General features: G+C 43.9%; 1 protein-coding gene across 4 annotated transcripts in view; it reads left to right on the top strand.

Annotated features, from left to right (window-relative positions):
* PTPRT (protein tyrosine phosphatase receptor type T) overlaps nucleotides 1-20,743 on the top strand; it is a 699,175-nt gene that overhangs the window by 518,672 nt on the left and 159,760 nt on the right. For all 4 annotated transcript variants that reach the window (XM_054046511.1, XM_054046508.1, XM_054046510.1 and 1 more), the window contains exons 10-11: nucleotides 5,552-5,753; nucleotides 9,488-9,590. In XM_054046511.1, coding sequence (XP_053902486.1) covers nucleotides 5,552-5,753; nucleotides 9,488-9,590 — 305 coding nt within the window. The remainder of the gene's footprint in view (nucleotides 1-5,551; nucleotides 5,754-9,487; nucleotides 9,591-20,743) is intronic.

A 20,743-nucleotide genomic window follows, 5' to 3' on the forward strand; every position in this document is an offset into this window, starting at 1 on the left:
TAACAGCTCTGCTAACTGGTTTGCATTTCTGTGTTCAGGAACCGCACTTTGGTGGGTGCGGGGAAGCTTAAGATCCTAACATTTGATATTTACTATTTTGAGAAAATATATGCCTTGTAAAATTCTGTTTTCAGGGTTTGTTAATTGTTGAACCCTGGGTCCCAATCTGGGGATCCAGCATCTACGCTGCATGATGTGGGCCCAAGTCCAACCACCCATATTAAAGACTTCCTGGTGCTCTTCCAAAATGTGGCCACACTATCCCTTTGTTTATGGTTCAGTGTGGGGGGAAATTGACTGTTCACCAATCCTGATTGTCCAGAGGGCAAAGAAAGTTGGCTTGTGAAATTGTGGAATACTTTTGGCAGACTACCAGAGCACGAATCTAGTGGGGCTGTGTCAACGCTTCAAAGTAATAGGGCTTGAACCTTGTGTGATGGGTTCAGTCACAGAGACCCCCTTGGGACTGTCACCTGATGTGCTGAAATTACCTCTGAGCCCCTTTTCCCTGCTACTCTGGGACTCGATAACCCTGCCTTGTTCAGCCAGACACACTAGCCTGCTGCAACACAGACCCAGGTCTGGTCCACGCCCCCAAAGCCGCAGACTTCTACCAAAAACTGCGGGTCACCTATCTCCAGCACCCAGACACTCAATTCCCAGTGGGATCCAAACCCCAAATAAATCCGTTTTACTCTGTATAAAGCTTATACAGGGTAAACTCATAAATTGTCCGCCCTCTATAACACTGATAGAGAGATATGCACAGCTGTTTGCTCCCCCAGGTATTAATCACTTACTCTGGGTTTACTAATAAACAAAAGTGATTTTATTAAGTATAAAAAGTAGGATTTACATAGTTCCAAGTAATAACAGACAGAAAAAAGTAAGTCACCAAGCAAAACAAAGCAAAAACATGCAAGTCTAAGCCTAATACATTAAGAAACCGATTACAGGTAAAATCTCATCCTCGGAGATGTTCCAATAAGCTTCTTTCACAGACTAGACTTCTTTCTAGTCTGGTCACAATCCTTTCCCCGGTACAGCCCTTGTTAGTTCCAGGGGACATCTTAGGTGGAAAGCAGGGGTGTTCTCATGACTGGCAGTCCCTTTGTTCTGTTCCACCCCCTTTTATAGCTTTGGCCCAAGGCGGGAATCTTTTGTCTCTTTGGGTCCCGACTCCTCCTCCTAAATGGAAAAGCACCAGGTTAAACATGGATTCCAGTATCAGGTGACATGTTCACCTGTCCTGTGAGACTCCAGCCTCCATTCTTCCAGGGCTAGCCCGCATGTACCCAGGAAGGTTTGCAAGTAAACAGAGCCATTTACAGGTCATTGATTCTGAAGCACCCTTAATGGCTTCCACTTAATATGTTTACATTGGTAATACAAGTTTATATCTTATTCTCCTAACTCCAGACATAGAAATAATACATGCAAACAAATGGGATGAACACACTCAGTAGATCATAAGCTTTGCAATGATACCTTACAAGAGACCTTTTGCATAAAGCATATTCCAGTTACATCATATTCACACTCATAAGCGTGTTTCCATAAAACATTATGGAGTGCAATGTCACGCCTTGGGTCATGGCTTGACTCTGGCTTGTGCCTTCCATCACTGGGGGGTCCTGGGTCTGAGCCCCAGGTTGTTGAGATTTGTGTATAGACAGAAGGGGGTTTGAACCCTGGGCTTGCATTGTAGTGTAGACATACACAGTGTGTGTTCCAAGCTTTGTACGTGACAAAATGGATTTGTTTGTTTAGATAAATAGAAGTTTACATGAACAGGGAGCTACTTCTTGGTTCCAAGGGATAGCACTAAGGGTTCTAAGGCAATGGGAAGATGGATTATAAGGAATAGCGCACAATAGCATCTAATTTGATTGTACTATACAGAGGAAAACCTTGAACTTTAATTGAAAGCCTACAGATATATAAAGAAAGCACACCAATCATGGGGTCACTGATGGTGAAGTCAGATTGCAAGAAAGCGTCAAATGTTCCATCGTAAGTCATGTTATGTTTTAAAGCTCGGAATAATAATACTTGCTGTTTCTGTAGCACTTAGTGTTTGAAGGACGGCGCAGACATTAACTAATCTTCACAAAAGTTGTGTGTGGTAAGTGGAATAAAAGTGAAAATGCTTTGTACATTCTAAGTAGGTTGTACAGTTTGTAAAGAGATTTGGCGTCGTTTGCATGAAACGCACTATAGAAAAGTAAGATAACATTATAGCCTATCTTCTGTTTGCAACACGAACCCCTCATACAATGTCACACACTCTGAAGTCTCTGATCAGAAAACACCCATGACTGCAATAGCCTTGCACAATGCGGCCTTTCTCCTGTGGGTCCTTTAGGTCCTACAGTAATACCAAGAATAATCCCCTTTCCCCACCCCACCCCAAAAAGCTTACACCTCTGAGAAACTTCAGATTCTCATCTGGATCAAAACTTTTGTTGGTAGGGCTTCTCACTCTCTAATTTGCCTAAACTGCAACCCTGAATCTGAAACAGGCCCTCCCTCTGGAATGCTGCTTACTCCCTACCAAAACTGTGATGAATATTGGATTCAACTCTGAATCAGGTTCCAGACTTCACAAGTTGAGTTCCTCTATAGTTTGTGTGCCCCCCATGCAAGTCTTCCATGCAGACTCTAATGAGCAGAATCTGACTTGTAAAGCTCCATAACTTACTTTTTATCGAAAATATTGCTGAAGTTTCATTTGCCTTAAGTATCTGATTTCTTTTGTTGTTTTGTTTGTTTGTTAATTTTTAAAAATGAAGATTGATGGATTATTGATGAGTAGCCTCTTTTATTTATCCATAGATGGACAGTTGTAGTGCAAGATTCCTCCACTTCTCTTCTGTGGTCTCCCTGCTAATGTTATCGAAAGTCAATACCATCTGATGGAAATGGGATGGTCTGTGTGAACTGAATTGTTGCATTCAGTCAGTCTGCTAAGACCTGTACTGAGCCAACTAACTGAATTCACATAGGATACTGGCTGGCCATCATATGGGCAGGATTTTCAGTGACCTAGAGCTGGAAATTTCCTTATCCTATTCCCAATTTCCCAATCCCTGAACTCCTACCCAGTACCTGAAGACTATTCTAAAAATGCTGTTTCTACATTTTATTAGTACAAACACAGCATGCAGGTTCCAAGAGGTTAACAGTCTCTCCTGCTTGTAGAAAGAACAGGAGTACTTGTGGCACCTTAGAGACTAACACATTTATTTAAGCATAAGCTTGTGTGGGCTAAAATCCACTTCATCGGATGCATGCAGTGGAAAATACAGTAGGAAGATATATATATATATATATATATATATATACCCAGAGAACATGAAACGATGGGTATTACCATACACACTATAACGAGAGCGATCAGTTAAGGTGAGCTATTACCAGCAGGAGAGAAAAAACTTTTTGTAGTGGTAATCAAAATGGCCCATTTCCAGCAGTTGACAAGAAGATGTGAGCAGGGCCGGCGCAACCCATTAGGTGACCTAGGCAGTCACCTAGGGTGCTACAATTTGGGGGGCAGCGACCGCGGCGGCATTTCGGGGCAGGACCTTCCGCCGCCTAGGGCGGCAGAAAAGCTGGCGGCGCTCCTGGGTGTGAGGAACCGTGGGGAAGGAGGGGGGAATAAACATGGGGAAATAGTTTTACTTTGTGTAATGACCCATCCACTCCCAGTCTTTATTCAAGACTAATTTAATGGTGTCCAATTTGCAAATTAATTCCAATTCAGCAGTCTCTCGTTTGAGTCTGTTTTTGAAGTTTTTTTGTTGCTTGTGACTCAAAACTAAACACTGAATGAATAAATTTTATTTTTTAAATTTGCTTCATCTGTAGCAGAGCCAGGGCTATGATCTTTTCCTCAGCACCTAACAGTGTTTTACCTAAAGTTCTCTTCCGCTCCCTCTTTGAAAATGTTTTGTTAAGGCAGCTGCAATTGTTCCCTCTGCGCTGCCCCCGAAGGTGAATAAAGTGTTCTGCTTCCAGTGGTTGTGGTTTTTTTAATGACCCTTTGTCCTGAGATCTGACTCTGTATAGCCAGCTGCTGGTAAGTAGCAACAAAATAAATTGCAATGTATAGTTCCTTGGGAAAATAGTGAGTTTAAATTGAAAATACTGACAAGCTGATTTAATAGAGCTGCTTTTGAGGGTGCCACTCTCCTCAGTTCTTGCTGCTCTATATCATTATGGATCCTGGTGGAATTCACTCTTCTTCCCTGTAATCCAACCTATTCTATGTGTATCAGCTTTCTCTTTTGTGATCTGCCTCTGTCTAAATAACAGTGTTGTTTGCTGCTCCTGCATGGTGCCAGTAAGAATTGGCCTCTGTCTGTTTTCAGACCTGTTATAAGATACTCCTTTTTTAACATTATATATTTGTTTTTTCTGCAAAATGCAACGTTTTCTTCCTGTCATAATACGAGGAACTTAGAATTTTCAAAGCCTTTTTCTGGCAAATCCAGGAATTAGATTCTCGTGAAGACCTTCATAAAAAATTGAAGACTTGCTATATTAAAATACATTGATTTATTCATAGTGTTTCATTACAAATAAGCAAGGATCCTGTAATATCAGGAAAGGTTAGGGGAGCAGTAGAGTACAGTATATTATATTGACAGTTCAGTTGAAACTGAGCCACCATTGGATTGAATTTGAAACATATGGAAGGAATCAGCTGGTAAATAAGTCATGAGTTTTACCTCCAATGTCTGTATATCCACAGACTTGCCACTGGTAGGCATAATGGAACTCAGACAGAATTTCAAAGGTGTGCTTTGGGCTTGTATTTCTCTAAAGGTGTGTTCTCACTAGCAATATATGTACTCATGAATATCTGTCTGGATCCGTACCTTTCTGCCAACACTCTGAGGTGGAAATCAGGGACAGCACTCATACACAAACCCTCAAAACCAAGGACAAAGCCAGAAAAAAAATCAGTCTGAAACAGTCTCAAAAACACAGGCAAAGAGAGGGGGGAATTTGTGTAATGCCTTCACGGTATTTATTTCATGTTCTTAAAAGAATATTCTCTCTGGGTCCAGAATTTTTTCTGTTTTAGACCTGATCCAAAGCCAATTGAAGTCAATAGAAGGACTCCCATTAACTTCAATTGGCTTTCGATCAGGCCACTAGCTGGCAGGAAAAATACTTGATGGGAATTTTTCCCATGAGTCTTTTCACATCACAGGGAGAAGGGTGAGGGGAAGGAATTACACCAGAAATATTCATGAAAATCCTGCTGTCAACTTTAATTTGGCTGAAGAAATTAAGAGATTTCTTTAAAAAAAAATTGTTCATCCACTTCTTAAAACAGTTTATGCTGCAGTCTGAGCCTGTTGGTAATGGAAGTGAAAAATCAGACCCTCTATTAAGTGAAACTTGGGATGAAAGATCAGGCTTGGATCTCCAGCGTCCAAGTAAAAACCCATTCATGGAAGATAATGAAACCGGATCGGTTTTTTCGCCTGACAATTCTGATGTCAGCACAACCACCCTGACTCTATCTGTTCTTTATTTGCAGATTACATACAAAGCTGTTGGGTCCTTGGATCCCAGTGCTGACTTGTCCAGCCAGAGGGGAAAGATCTTCAAACTAAGGAATGAAACTCACCACCTCTTTGTAGGGTTATATCCAGGTACTACCTATTCGTTCACCATCAAAGCCAGCACAGTGAAGGGCTTCGGGCCTCCCATCACAACACGGATCGCAACTAAAATTTCAGGTATGGCACTGGGGGAGAAGGGAAGAGGCCTGGCCTTGGTTTGTCCTTTGTAGATCCAAATTAAACAAACTAATAAAGCAAGAACAAATGACTTGGCATAGTATCTCTGTCTGTAGGATAAGATAGCTCCATAAAGCTTGGCTGAAGAATATATATAATCTGCAGTCTGTGTAAATACAGGATGGAAATCTTTGAAGAAAAGCCCCAATGATCAAAGACGGTTCTAATGAGTTTCAGCAAAGAAAGGAATTCAAGAAGCAGTGACTATTGTCACACAGGTTCTGATAGATAAGTTATAAAAGGGTGGACTCTTAAAGGGTTCATTGCTAGTTACTTGTCTATCCAGCTGGACCCAGGAAACATGGTTTTGGGCATCCCAGGTCTAGTCCTGTTGTAAGTGCCTAATCAATGCCTATAACTGCATATTACTGTGTGGGTGTGTTGAGTGCTTAGGCATTTTAAAGTAAGTTTGGAGCAACTGTGTAAATACCATTTGTCTTTTGGATTTAATAAGGGAATTTATGGTTGTATCCCATATTAAGTATGATGATGATAATTTCAACACCATACAAACTCTGTGGAGCAAATTTTAAACGTGGGCTCCCCCCAACATCCATATTTGATGGAGTGTGTGAAAATAGTACCTAATAATAAATAGCTGATTTGTAGATGCAGACAATGTGTTAGATGACATCATTTGTTTTCCCCGCAACTGACTGAGTGTACATTTACACTGAGTGCCTAGTTTTAGAGAATTCTTTGAAAATGTTTGTCTTGTATCTTCAAAACGCTCCACGGGGAGTGATAATGGAGCTAGTTAAATAATATCAGAAGGATAGAGCAATGGAGAGGTATGAACAAGGAGAAAGGTAATTTTTTCCAAATGGGACTGGAGAAAAGATGGAGAGTCCAAGGCAGGTATGCCTAGGAAGGCTGTTAAAGACCACAGGAGCTGCAGAGAAGAAGGCGCTTTCACCTGCAGAGAAAGAGGAGGCTATTGCTAGAAGAGTTTCAGAGGAGGGTAGAGGAATTGGATAGGGGAGAGCCAAGTGCTGGATTAGATTTATGGAAAGATTTTACAATTAAAATGACAGCATTGGGATAATGTGTTATTCGCCTGGTTCATTTTTTCACCTCTTTGAGAACAGTGAATAATCGGAATACCTTTGGCTTTGCTTTGTATCTTTACCTAGCAGAGGAAAGCTTAAGGCAAACCTTGAGTGCAGAATTTTAGTGTGCAGATGTCCTCAGACAATTGCGATGCCCCAAATCATAGCCAACTGCCTTATAAAACTGTGCACTGCAATGCACTTTTCTGCTTCGTTTTTATTAACAAATTTTGAAAGAGGACAATGTTGCCAATGCACTAGACATAAATGAGAGAATAAGCATCAAATAACCATTCCTTCCACTAATCATCAGCAGGGTTTGAACCCTTGACTTTCAGCACAAAAGTTCAGATCTCCATATTTGAGCTAAAGAAGCAACTCCATTAGCTCCTATCAGCCACATAGACTGTTAGCCTCCATGTGGACCTATCACTAGAAGGAGACGGTGCACACTCTGCACACTTGTAACATAACAAAGACACGATTGCACAATAATGCTAGTGCCTTTCCCTCTCTGATTCCATTTGCTTTTATTTTAGCATTCAGTGAATATTGAGACATCAAGTTAGAGTAACCCCCGCACTTGACTGCACATGAGCAATCAGCTCAGTCTGTCTTCACAGGCTTCTGAAACATCTGGTTCATAGTGGGTATTGACACAGGCAATAGCATAGTCACTACCATTAGATCATCTCATCGCCTGGCCACTCCTGTGTTCATAACTTGAAAGCTCTCATTATGCTTGTCATAAAACCAATGCCCAAGAAGGCAGTGTTCAGGGATAAGGATTTTTGTGTTGGGCTTTTGATTACTAACATGTTTCCACCTATTACGGCGTTTTTATAGGACTTTTTGGTAATTTTTTTTAATGACCAGGTATGCATATCTTGCCGCAATGTGTGTGTGTATATGTTTATCATCATAATCTCTTGGTAACTATTAAGGGCCCAATTCTGCTCCTGTTGAAGTCAGTGACAAAACTCCTGTTGACTTCAGTGGGCCCTAAAATAGTAAACACCATGCAATTGTATAGTAATTATGTTACTATTCAGTGGTTGCCAAAAAGCCAACATTTGCCGAGCTATCACTTAGCTGTTTCATATTTTAAGTGTAAGGAAAAACTGGTATGTCCCCTGCATGTGCATGGTAACTAATGCAAATACTGATCACAGAATTACACTCCCTGTTATTGTTACCCAGTCCTTCCACAATGTGTGTTTTGTTCACCGATTTTGTCTTGTCTTAAAGTATGATTGTAAACTCTTTGAGGCCAGCACAGTCTTTTACTATGCCTGTAAAGCATCTGGCACAATAGGCTGTGCATCGCTAGAAAATATTGAAATACAAATAAAACTTCATAGTTAAGGTAATTGTCCTATAACAAGCTTTTTATTTAAATGCTTCCTTAATATAGAGTTTCTTATATAAAGATTTCAGAGATTCATTTCCCCCATAAAATCATCACCATTTTATTGATGGGAGGATGTTAAAGGAATAGGGAAGTTAAGTGACTTGCACAAGGCCCCAAAATAAGTCAGTGGCAGAACCACTAATAGAAACCAGGATCTAGACAGTTTTCAGTTTCTGAGACGACATCAACTTGTAAAAAGGCTGATTTGACCTGGAGGTCATGGTAGAGAAATATAGGACCTCCAATAATGCAGTTTTACCAAGTCACTTTTCTGAGTTATAGCTGCACTGATTGGAACTAGGCTATTCAGATAACATATTTTCTGCATTTAATCCCTCCATGTTCTTTTTGGCTAAAGGCACTTGCACAAAACCTGGATCTTTGCGCCTTATAGGATTCATCTGCTGCTGCTGCTGCTTGTTCCCCACCCGAAATCCTAATGCTGTTTGTGGTATCTGCACTTCTTCCACAGCAAAAAATAGTGTTGTCCCAAACAGGAGTCTGATTTCAAGTGGGGAAGCAAGAAGGGGAGATAGGTAGCAGAAAAACTAACTTATAAGAAAGTCAATATCTTGTTTTCCTGAAAATGTCCCCAGTACTAATTAGTGGGTAGACTTAATACCAAAAATACAGACTATGTAGTTCTGTATGTGTGTCTGTGACAGTACTATGGTGCTGAGTGTGAGATAACCTGGCTAATTCCCACACCTCCCTAAGAATTTTTATCTTACAGCTCACAAAGGTTCAGCTTAGCTCAGGCCTAAACAGTGAAAGTTGCATCTCAGGTGTAGGAAGTGTAATCTAGTAATAAATGCTAGAAGCCAGGAGTCCCAACTCTTATTCTCCATCTCAGCTCTATTGTTGACACACTATGTGAACTTTAGCCAAGATAAGACTTAACCTCTGTGTGGCTCTTCATGTGAAAATGTAGAGAATGATGCCAATTCACAGGAGTGCTGAGGCTTAACTAATTAGAGAGAGATTTTCAAAGCCATCTAGGAAATTTTGAGTCCAATTCCCATTATTTTTTTAAAGGGAAGTGGGTGTCCAAATCTTTTAAACAGCTTTGAAAATTCCACCCTTAATGCTTGTAAAAGTATTTCAACATCTCAGATGAAAAATGCTACCCAGGCTGCAAGAGAAGATATTTTGCCAAAGCTACTGAAAACAAAAACTAGTGGATAATTTACACATTGGTCTCTGTTCTGCCACAGCACCATCTATGCCTGAATACGACACGGACTCCCCCTTGAATGAAACGGACACTACCATCACAGTCATGTTGAAGCCTGCTCAGTCCCGTGGAGCACCTGTCAGGTAAAAGGTTCCCTCTTCTCATTTCTCTCTGCTTTTTCTTTCCATGCAAGCCACACACACACGTCATTCATGTCTGATAATGTGGCTGCTCGGGACGTATGCTCAATAAAAGGCAGCTGTGCTATAGATTCTACCTCTCAGACCTCTTTACAAATACCCTCACCTATTTGCATTCTGAAGTTAAACTTAAGAAGAGATTGATGATACAGTGGCACTGGTTATTGACCTTACAGTATCCCCTCCAGATGTATTTGCTGGGTTGGAGCAACCATATGCAGAATCATGTACTGGGAAGCTGGGTCTTTAGCATCGCCTTGCCAAGGTTAGCAGGGCTTCAGGCCTTCCATAACCAGTAAGAGCGTAGTTGTACAAAAGGTCTTTCTGTATATTATGATTTTGTAAATAATACTAGAAATACCCCAAGGATCCTTAAAACTTGTCTATGCCCTAGTTCAGCATCTGGACCTAATTAGACTCCTCATGCCTTCATGTTATAATCTCAACCGCTGCTCCCAGTCCACCAGCTGAGATGAGCACAGATTCTGACCCCAACAGCTGAGTTAGGTCAGACTGCAATGAGGCTCGGCTTATACTCCAGGTCTGCTGTTTTAGGCAAACTGGGATTCTGCTCACAAAGGCAGGGCCGGTGCAACCATTTAGGCAAACTAGGCGGCCGCCTAGGGCGCCTAGTGGTTGGGGACGCCTAAAAGCCCGCTCAGGCGAGGAGGCATGGGCAGCGACTTCCATATCCATGTGGTGCTCGGGCACCAGCAATTCAAAGCCAGAGGACAAGCTCCAGCAATAATTCAATAATTGGAGCCGTGTGTCCCCCCTGGCCCCACCTGCAGCCCCCCCACGCCTTCCCCGAGTGTCCCTGGTCCCGACTTGCTGCCCCCGCCCCCTGCTCGCCTTTCACAGGCCCCCGGAGCAGAGGAGCAGAGCCTCTCTGTCGGGGAGCACAGCCTGTCTGTCTTTGTCTCCTCCATGCTGCTTCCCTGCAGCAACTGCTGCCGCAGGGTCCTAGTGCCCCCCCCTTGTCCACTGCTAGGACAGACTGACTCTGAGCCTGCCCTTCCCCCTCAGACCCTTTCATTTTCCAATGGGACCCTCCAGCAGCACAGGGGACCCCCCTGCCCGTAGTCACCGCTCCTGCCCCATGCTGGGCCAGGAGGTACCCCCATCCCTCACCCCCAGTGAGGCTACAGTCAGGGGCAACAGCAGGGGAGGAGGCACACGCAGCGCCCAACCATGGGGGGAGGCAAGGGAGATTCCAGGACCTGAGAGGGACCCTAGGAGCACATGCAGTGACAGTGGTGGGGGTGAGTGTGCTGCTGGAGGGGGGGGCGGGAAAGGGAGGCTCGTACCCCAGAGCTTGCTGCTGCTGGCGGCAGGGAAAGAGCTGGGGGGAGTCCTCCTCTCTGGGTCCTGTCCCAGAGCAGCCTGCCTGTACCCCAAACTCATCCCCAGCTCTGCCCCACTTCAGAGCCCACACCCCCAGCCAGAGCTTTCACTCCCCCACTGCACCCTCAACCCTCTGCCCAAGCCCTGAGCCCCTCCAACACCCCAAACACCTTATCCCCAGTCCCAGCCAGAGCCCTCATCCCCCCCACACTCTGACCCTCTCCCTGAGCCTCTCCAGCACCCCAAACACCTTATCCCCAGTCCCAGCCAGAGCCCTCACCCCCCACACTCCTACTGTCGCCCTGAGCCCCTCCCACACCCCAAATCCCCCATTCCCAGCCCCAGACAGAGTCTACACCCCAACTCTCGCCCTGAGCCCCTCCCACACTCCAAACCCCTCATCTGCAGCCACACCCCACAGCCCTCACCCCTGCACCCCATCCCTCTGGACCCCTCCCATCCCAAAACTCCCTCCCAGAGCCTGCACCCCAATCCCCTGCCCCAGCCTAGGGCCTGCACTCCAGACTAGGGTTACCACACGTCCGGATTTTCCCGGACATGTCCGGCTTTTTGGGCTCCAAATCCCCGTCCGGGGGGAAATCCCAAAAAGCCGGACATGTCCGGGAAAATCGGACATGCGGTGCCGGGCCGGGGGCTCGGGGGGCCTGGCTGGTGGTGCCGGGCCGGGCTGGGGGCTCGGGGGCTCGGCCGGCGGTGCTCGGGGGGGGCCGGTGCCGGGCCGGGCTGGGGGCTCGGGGGTTCGGCCGGCGGCTCGGGTGCCGGGCCGGGCCGGGGGCTCGGCCGGCGGTGCTCGGGGGGGCCCGGTGCCGGGCCGGGCCGGGGGCTCGGGGGCTTGGCCGGCGGCTCGGGTGCCGGGCCAGGGGCTCGGCCGGCGGTGCTCGGGGGGGCCCGGTGCCGGGCCGGGCCGGGGGCTCGGGGGGCCTGGCCAGCGGTGCCGGGCCGGCGGCTCGGGTGCCGGGTGCAGGGCCGGGGGCTCGGGGGCTCGGCCGGCGGTGCTCGGGGGGGCCTGGTGCCGGGCCAGGCCGGGGGCTCGGCCGGGGGCTCGGGTGCTGGGCCGGGGGCTCGGGTGCCGGGTCGGGGGCTCGGCCGGCGGTGCCGGGCCGGGGGCACGGGGGACGGGCTGGGGACCTGCGGTGCCAGGGGCCGGGGGTGGGCCGCGCCTCCTCCCCCCACACACCCCCTTACCTGCTTCAGGCTTCCCGCGACTCAAATGTTCGCGGGAAGCAGGGGAGGGGGCGGAGACTTTGGGGAGGGGGCGGAGTTGGGGCGGGAGCGGGGGCGGGGCTGGGGCCCCTTTAAAGTGTCCTCCTTTCGGAGGCACTAAATATGGTAACCCTACCCCAGACCTCCTCCCTCACCCAAACTCAGAGTTTGGGCCGGCGCGGGTTCTGGGAACCACCAAAATTTCTACAAACCTGCCACCGCTGCGAGGAGGTGGAGTGAAGGTGAGCTGGGGCGGGGGGGGGGAGCGGGAGGGGGCCGCCCGCAATAACATGGGGGGACGCACAGGGGAACCGCTCCCTGCCCCAGATCACCTCCACTCTGCCTCCTCCGCTGAGCACACAGCCACCGCTCTAAGTCTCCTCCAATCGGTGCCGCAAGCCTGGGAGGGGAGGAGAATTAGAGTGGTGCCGGCGTGCTCAGCGGAGGAGGCTAGGGTTAGCTGCCACGGGGGGGGCTCCCCAGGCGGGGTTAGCTGCAGAGGGGGTATAGCTGCTGTGGGGGGGGGGCTCCCCAGCTGGGGGTCTGGGTTAGCTGCCGTGGGGGGGGGCGAGGTTAGCTGGGGGGGACGGGACGCAAGGGGGAAGTTTCGCCGAGGGCACGAAACTTCCTTGCACCGGCCCTGCACAAAGGTATTTGTGGGCAGGAAACCACACTCATGCCCTTGTTCTGGAGCTGTGACATTGCAGACCACGTTTCCAGAAATCCCTGAGCTGGAGAAAACATTGGTGAGATGGGCAATGGTGGAATTTAGAGTGTGTGTGTGTGCAGATGGCATATTGCATTTTAAAATGTGTGTTCTTTAAGGGAATTTCATGTTGATTAAAGGTGTCAGCACAGAAGACTAAAGTTTTCTATTTAGCCTTTACTGATGGCAGTAGGACAAACTTCTCTAATTCCCCCACTGCATCATATTCTGGAGAAATCCCATTGAGTTCACTCTCCATGTCTACTTAGTCCTTGCCAAGGTTGCCTAAGATGTGAGTTAGTGCTGGTTGTGATGGTGGCTGTTGTGATATTTGCCCAGAAAGAACTGAGCTAAACCCACCAAAACACTTCTCTAAGCCACTCGACCTCCACTAGCTTCCCCTCTTCTCTCATAATTGCCTTTGATCTGGAGCTCTCACATGCCTGTCATTATACTATTGAAAATAGACTCTGGGAGTAAAATTTCAAAAATGCCAGTCTAATTTTCTCAAGTGACTTTAGGCCCATAAGTCCCATTGACAGGCTGTTTTGAAAAGTTGACCCCATATCTGCTCATAGATAAACTGAACCAGTTTGCAAATTCTACTGTTACTTGGTTTAATTAAATGTGTTATATGAATCGGTGGTCAAGTCTATAATGAGTAGCAATTTACCCTGACAAACTCTTGGATACTCCTAAGTGAAAGAGCCAGTTAGACTTAGGGCAGATCCTTTCTTTATATTTCACTTGTTGATCTGGTCTCCACTAACCTTTCCAATTTTCCAGTGGTACCCATTTTAAAGTTCTAACTCTCATTTCTTGTACTCCCAACATGACTAGAATTAAGATCCCATTATCTGAATCCCTTAGAAAGGTTGCTATGTTGGAGGAGAGCAGTAAATGTTCTCCTCCAGTTTTAGGTTTTTTTATTCAGGGGAACTTTCCTATATTTCTTTTTACCTCCTGCTGCCTGAAGAGTGTTGGTATTTTGTCTTTTTATTGAACAGTCTTGCAATTTTTCTCAAAGCACAATTCACTATATTTTTACCACATTCTGTGAATAATGTCTTTTTTCAGAAAATAAGTCCATTATGAAAATTTTCCCATGGCATTTCTATGAATTTTCAGTCAGTTTTCTATTATATTGTAGTCTCTATTATACATTCATTTGCAATGAGAAAAATATTTACATGCTACACCTAAGTGATAGGCTTACCTGCTGTAATGACCCTCATTTTCTTGACTTATAGATCGGTTTAAGAAAAGTGGAATTGGGGTTGACTTCCTGGGGAGATTCTAGCTTTGTATTAACTTTTGGAAGCAGGCTGGGTGTGGGTATCTTTCAGTGCTTAGCCATGTGCACCTCTGTGTGTGTGTTTCCTGCTTGAAAGGTATTTTCAGTACAATAAGGAATTGGAACTTAAAGGAGATACGTTGTAAGCCATTTTAGAACAAAGATTGTCTCTTCCTGTGTGTATGTACAGCACCTAGCACAGCAGGGCCCTGATCTCATTTGGGGCCCCTATTGTTTATTTGCCTGCCAATAGTGCCTAATCAAGTGAAATGCTGCTGTTTGATAATTTGGGGTTTGATTGTGCCAGACTTCTGCATTGGGGTATAAGGGTCCTTCCCTTCCTGCACCTGCAGCACAATCACACTCCTGTTGTTTGGAAGGCACAAGGTGCATGCGAGGCTTGTCCAAAGGAGCAGAGTTATGGGCTCATTTCTTCTTCACACTAGTCAGTGAGGCAGTGCCATGGCTGGCAAGGTGGCTATGCTCGTTGGCTCTCAAGTAGGCATTGTGCCCCCTATCCAAGTCACAATGCCTCCTGGAACACCCACTCTCTCCACCCACCCCTGACCTAGAATGGTCCTTAAAAGCATAACTACCTGGGTTAGGAAGAAACTTCCCCTAAGTGGTGGTAACTCATAATGGTGCATAATGGTGTTCCATACACCTTCCTCTGAAGCTTCTGGTATTGACTACTTCCAGGGCACAGGAATAGATGGTTCATTGGTTGATCCAGTATGACAGTTTTTACTGCACCTTTTATATATAGGCCCTTTTCTCCGGGTTTAAAGATTTCTATTACAATATTTTTCTATTGTGGAGGTATAAGTAATAACTATGCAGTTATGGTTACAGACATAATCATTCTTATTATCGTTGCCTCTTTGGCTTTTGAGAGGAAGCATATGAGTATATAATTAAAACTAATGCACGCATACAATACAGCCACATAAATTACTCTGTGTTTAAGTCTGGTCTGCTGTAGTTTATCTGGGGTATAGACAATACAGTGTAGCCTAAAGAGTCCTACTTAGGTTATTGCTGTAGGATATTTCAAACAAGGGTTCATTGTATATCAGTTTCATTTAGAATTAAACTAAACTAAACCCAAGTCACTTTCAATATTAGGACATGACTGATGTCCTGTGTTGCTGTATTTTTCCTCATGGTGAGTAGCTAAAGGGAGGTTGTTTAGCAGGCACAAAAGCTTGAACTTTTCAGTACTCACGATCTGTAGCTAGCAATAACATTGGTCTACAATTTTTGAGAAGTCGTCTGCTTCAGAGATAAAATGGGCTATTTATTATGTATTTTGATGTGCTGAATTCAAATATGACAATTAAAACAACTGATTGGCTACTGTTTCTAAGATATTTAGGTTTTTACATTTTATGTCTATGTATATTGTGTAGATAGTAGAGTTTTAATCATAAATTGTAAACCTAGGTCTTTTCATGTGTTTATGGTTGCTTTACATGATAGTATTTCACCTGTCCTGTTTATGTAAAACTTTAAAAATCAGCAAAAGGGTTATATAAATAAAATGTATTATGAAACAAAAGGCAAAAAACTATTATGTACATAGTTTAGTCCTATTCAGGGTCTACTCGGCGCTTCTTGGCTTGTCTCTTGTATTCATTAAATGGAGCATCTCTTGTCACTGTCCGGCAATAGTCTGTAAGCATTGATAGGCTCCATTTGCCCTGATAGCGTTTCTCCATTGTTGCAATGTCCTGGTGAAATCGCTCGCCGCGCTCGTTGCTCACTGCTCCGCAGTTCAGTGGAAAAAAATCTAGATGAGAGTGCAAAAAATGTATCTTTAGTGACATGTTTCAACCAAGGCTTTTGTATGCCTTGAGGAGGTTTTCCACCAACAACCTGTAATTGTCTGCCTTGTTTTTTCCGAGAAAATTTATTGCCACTAACTGGAAGGCTTTCCATGCCATCTTTTCCTTGCCACGCAGTGCATGGTCAAATGCATCATCTCGAAGAAGTTCACGAATCTGAGGACCAACAAAGAAACCTTCCTTTATCTTAGCTTCACTTAACCTTGGAAATTTTCCATGGAGGTACTTGAAATCTGCTTGTGTTTTGTCAATGGCCTTGACAAAGTTCTTCATCAGACCCAGTTTGATGTGTAAGGGTGGTAACATAATCTTCCTTGATTCAACAAGTGGTGGATGCTGAACACTTTTCCTCCCAGGCTCCAATGACTGTCGGAGTGGCCAATCTTTCTTGATGTAGTGGGAATCTCTTGCATGACTATCCCATTCACAGAGAAAACAGCAGTACTTTGTATATCCAGTCTGCAGACCAAGCAAGAGAGCAACAACCTTCAAATCGCCACAAAGCTGCCACTGATGTTGGTCATAGTTTATGCACCTCAAAAGTTGTTTCATGTTGTCATAGGTTTCCTTCATATGGACTGCATGACCAACTGGAATTGATGGCAAAACATTGTCATTATGCAGTAAAACAGCTTTAAGACTCATCTTCGATGAATCAATGAACAGTCTCCACTCATCTGGATCGTGACCGATGTTGAGGGCTGCCATCACACCATCGACGTTGTTGCAGGCTACAAGATCACCTTCCATGAAGAAGAATGGGACAAGATCCTTTTGACGGTCACGGAACATGGAAACCCTCACATCACCTGCCAGGAGATTCCACTGCTGTAGTCTGGAGCCCAACAGCTCTGCCTTACTCTTGGGTAGTTCCAAATCCCTGACAAGGTCATTCAGTTCACCTTACGTTATGAGGTGTGGTTCAGAGGAGGAGGATGGGAGAAAATGTGGGTCCTGTGACATTGATGGTTCAGGACCAGAAGTTTCATCCTCTTCCTCTTCCTCATCTGACTCAAGTGAGAATGATTCTGGTGCATCAGGAACCGGCAGTCCTTCTCTGTGGGGTACTGGGCGTATAGCTGATGGAATGTTTGGATAATGCACAGTCCACTTTTTCTTCTTTGACAACTAGAGCCAATCAACAATTTTAAGCATCATTTTCGTTCTCAGTGACCCAGAATTAGTAAAGTTTGACTACATTTATTTCAGAAGCATTTTGGCTGTAGAACAGTGTAACAGAGACAAGGTGTTCTGATACTATGGAGATGAGGACAGTGTAAAAACTTAGATAATATTTTTGAAGAATTTCTCAAAATGGCAGCAATTATGAAATATCTGTGTTGCCCCAGAAGCCCAATCCAGCAGCCTTAAAATGTTGGATCAGTTGAGATCCAGGAAAATCCTTTGAAAATGCTGCCTGCAAACATCTCAGTGATACAAAAAGTGTCAGGGGTTCCAGGAGATGGTGCTACACAAGAAGTGCCGGGCTCCATGCAAAGCTTCCGCTGGTTGGAATTTTATTGGTGTGATCGGCATTCTATCTGAAAGGCATCAGAGGACAAGCAAGAGACTCCTGGGGAAGGAAATGGGGAACATTAAGTCAGTTGAAACCAAAATTAAAAATTCTTCCTAATCTTTAACTCTTGAGTCCTGATGTCACCCCTCTAGGGACTTGACTTAAAAAAAAAAATCTTACAGTAATGAGAGGCAAGGAGAAACCCTCTGGGAGTTGCAGCTCAGGGTTGGCAAAGGAACTACTTTTTGTGCTGACATTTTCCCTAAGTTTAATGTTGAAGAATGAAACTTTGGCCTGAAAAATATTTGAGTTATGACAGAGAGTCCTTCCTGGACTGGGAAACAGGCCAGCAGCCTACACTACCCCTAGGAGTTTCAGGGTCCTTCCACCTCTATACTTATTTGAACCTCTGCTGAGTAAAGCTGAGTCAATAACTCTTACCGAATAATCTAGCTGATATATTTAGACATTCTATTGGTGAATTTTCCAGGAGCAGCCTATGACTATCTTGATTTCATTCTCTCCTTGAAATTATTCCTAGGAACAATTCTACATCTTTGAAATGTCCATAAGAAGTTTCTTAAGAGAGTTGGATGTTTGAAAGTCAAGCGGGGTTGTTAACTTTTGGCTGGAGGCATAGATTGCTTAGTGGTATTTCTCTTCCGTGACTGCGGAACTTGAAATCCTCTCTCAGGCCATATTCCTCTCCCCTGGTCCATGCACCTCTGTCTCTTCTTTGATTCTCGGACCATAACTCTATTACTTTCTCCTTCAAACCATCCTTTTCTCTCCTTTTTCTCAGTCCACTCTCTTCTCTCTGTCTCACAGACTCTTGAGAACAGAGGTCTTCAAGTGCCGGTTGGCAAGTGTTGGTGTTACGATCTTGTTCTGGTAGCTGCTCACTTTCTCTGTTTTTGTCACTGGTGTTCTTTTTCATGTACCTGTATTTCTAATGCACCGTATGTATTTCTGTTTTCATGGAACACTGTTTGCAAGCCTGATCAGCATGATTCTGGCGTGAGGGAAGAATGAAATGAATAAAGAAAGAGGTATAAAGCTAAGAGCTTTATTGGGGTTCTCTTTTTTTGTCCCAGTTGGTGGTTTTGGCGCATACATCATGGCAGCTGCAGAGTGAACTGTGCTATTCAGTTCATTGCCTCGAGACTTCTTAATGGATTTTTACTGACTACATGTGAGCTTGTCTGTCCTTTATGTTGATAATGAATTCATTAATTTCATGCAAAAGGTTGCAATGTATTGTTTTTAACGTGACAGAGCCTTTGCAGAGCATAAACACATTACACCTCTTATAAATGCTTGAAAATAAATAAGAGAATCAAAGATAATTGACACAGCAAAAAGGACCTGATGTTTAAATCATGCTCCTAGTAGTCTTGATGACTCAGTTGTGGTATAGCAATAGGCGCATACATGCCTTGTCTTACAGAGTTCTGGTTGGCTTTTTGTAAGCTAGTATTCAAACGCAGAGTGTATGCATCACATGACTTGGTTGACGGGATGGAGGGGAAACAGACTAGATCTATTAGCTTTATATTATCTAGTAATAAATAAACATTATCAATTTTGTCTGTATTAATTAACATCTCCCATAATACACCTTAGGGCATGTATTCTGAACTCACCTGAGCTGGGTTTCTCCTGCATGGTGTTCTGCTTAATTTAGGAAAGAGTTTGAGGGTAAACTAACAGGAGGTGTTTTCTGCTAAACACAGGCAAGATTTGTTTGTTTTCTTTTTCTTTAATGTTTTTGTGAATTTGAGTGCTGGTGAAACGTGTCAGCTGCAGAGACTGATGTCATCTTTGTAACACCAGAAAAGATACAGCACAGGCAGAAGCATTACAAACTTCCCTGAGCCATCCCATTAATGTGCCTTAACCCTGACGAGTAGAGCTGCAAGCCTTGGTCATAGGCTTCTATCTCTGCCGTTGTCATAATGGGGCTGTTTTTTAAATAATACCGGATGATTTTATCACAAGTAATGAGATATGGAATTATCAAAATAATTAAATATCATGCTTCAGGGCACAAGGGCATCACTATAAGGGTCAGGAAGAACTACTTAATCCTTTGTGTGTGTATATATATATATATATATATATATATAGGCAGAACTTGATTTTTATTTTTTATCAGTTTGATGGATAATATTGATGTTTATTTTTAATCATTTGTTTCATTATTTTTCTATTCAATTTTTCACAGTTGTGCAAAATTATGGACTGTAACCATTTTTTCCAATTTTTCTTGAGTCAGATGTTCACAATGGTGGGGAATTATGGAGGACAGACAATAGTTTATTTAATGACAATAGACATGATTCAAAAAGTTAAGGATATATAATAATCAAAACACAAATTGTCAACATCCCATGTCAAAATATGCAAGGTAAATATCCTTATATCAAACTCTGATAAGTTCACAAGCAGCATTTTTCTTAATTTGCTTATCTGTAAATTGTTTGTTATCAATAGAAATATTTCTCATTGGCTTGTGTGAGACCGGTGAAATCGACATTTACCAAATAAATCTAATGCTCCCAAGCCTATACATACAGTATTGCATAATTGAGAAGGTTCATTGTGGGGTTTTTAACTTCCTCGGAAGCATTAGATTTTGGCCACGGAAAGGCTGGATTCTAAACTCTGATCTGGTACAGCAAATCAATTTTTTCTTAGAGGATTTGCATACTCTTCATCTGAGTGCATTGTCTCTTAACAAGTCATATAACTTCCTTAACCTACTTACTAGTCTTCATAAATATAGCTGCTTTGACACTGCATGACCTGCTATACCATACCATCTCTTCCATAGGGAGCTATGAATGTGGTTAGAAAATCAGAGGGGGAAGTTAGGAGTTTTTACACATACAGATATATAGATAGATAGATATTACAATATTTTAACAATTAAATCAGTGGTTCTTAACCAGGGTACATGTACCCCTGGGGCTATGCAAAGGTCTTCAAGGAGGTACATCAACTCATCTAGATATTTGCCTAGTTTTACAACAAGCTACATAAAAACAACAAATGAAGTCAGTATAAATTAAAATTTCATACAGACACTGATGTGTTCATACTGTGGTGTATACTATACACTGAAGTGTAAGTACAATATTTATATTCCAAATGATTTATTTTATAATT

The sequence above is a fragment of the Malaclemys terrapin genome, chromosome 12 (genome assembly GCF_027887155.1).
Source record: "Malaclemys terrapin pileata isolate rMalTer1 chromosome 12, rMalTer1.hap1, whole genome shotgun sequence".
Classification (NCBI taxonomy): domain Eukaryota; kingdom Metazoa; phylum Chordata; order Testudines; family Emydidae; genus Malaclemys; species Malaclemys terrapin.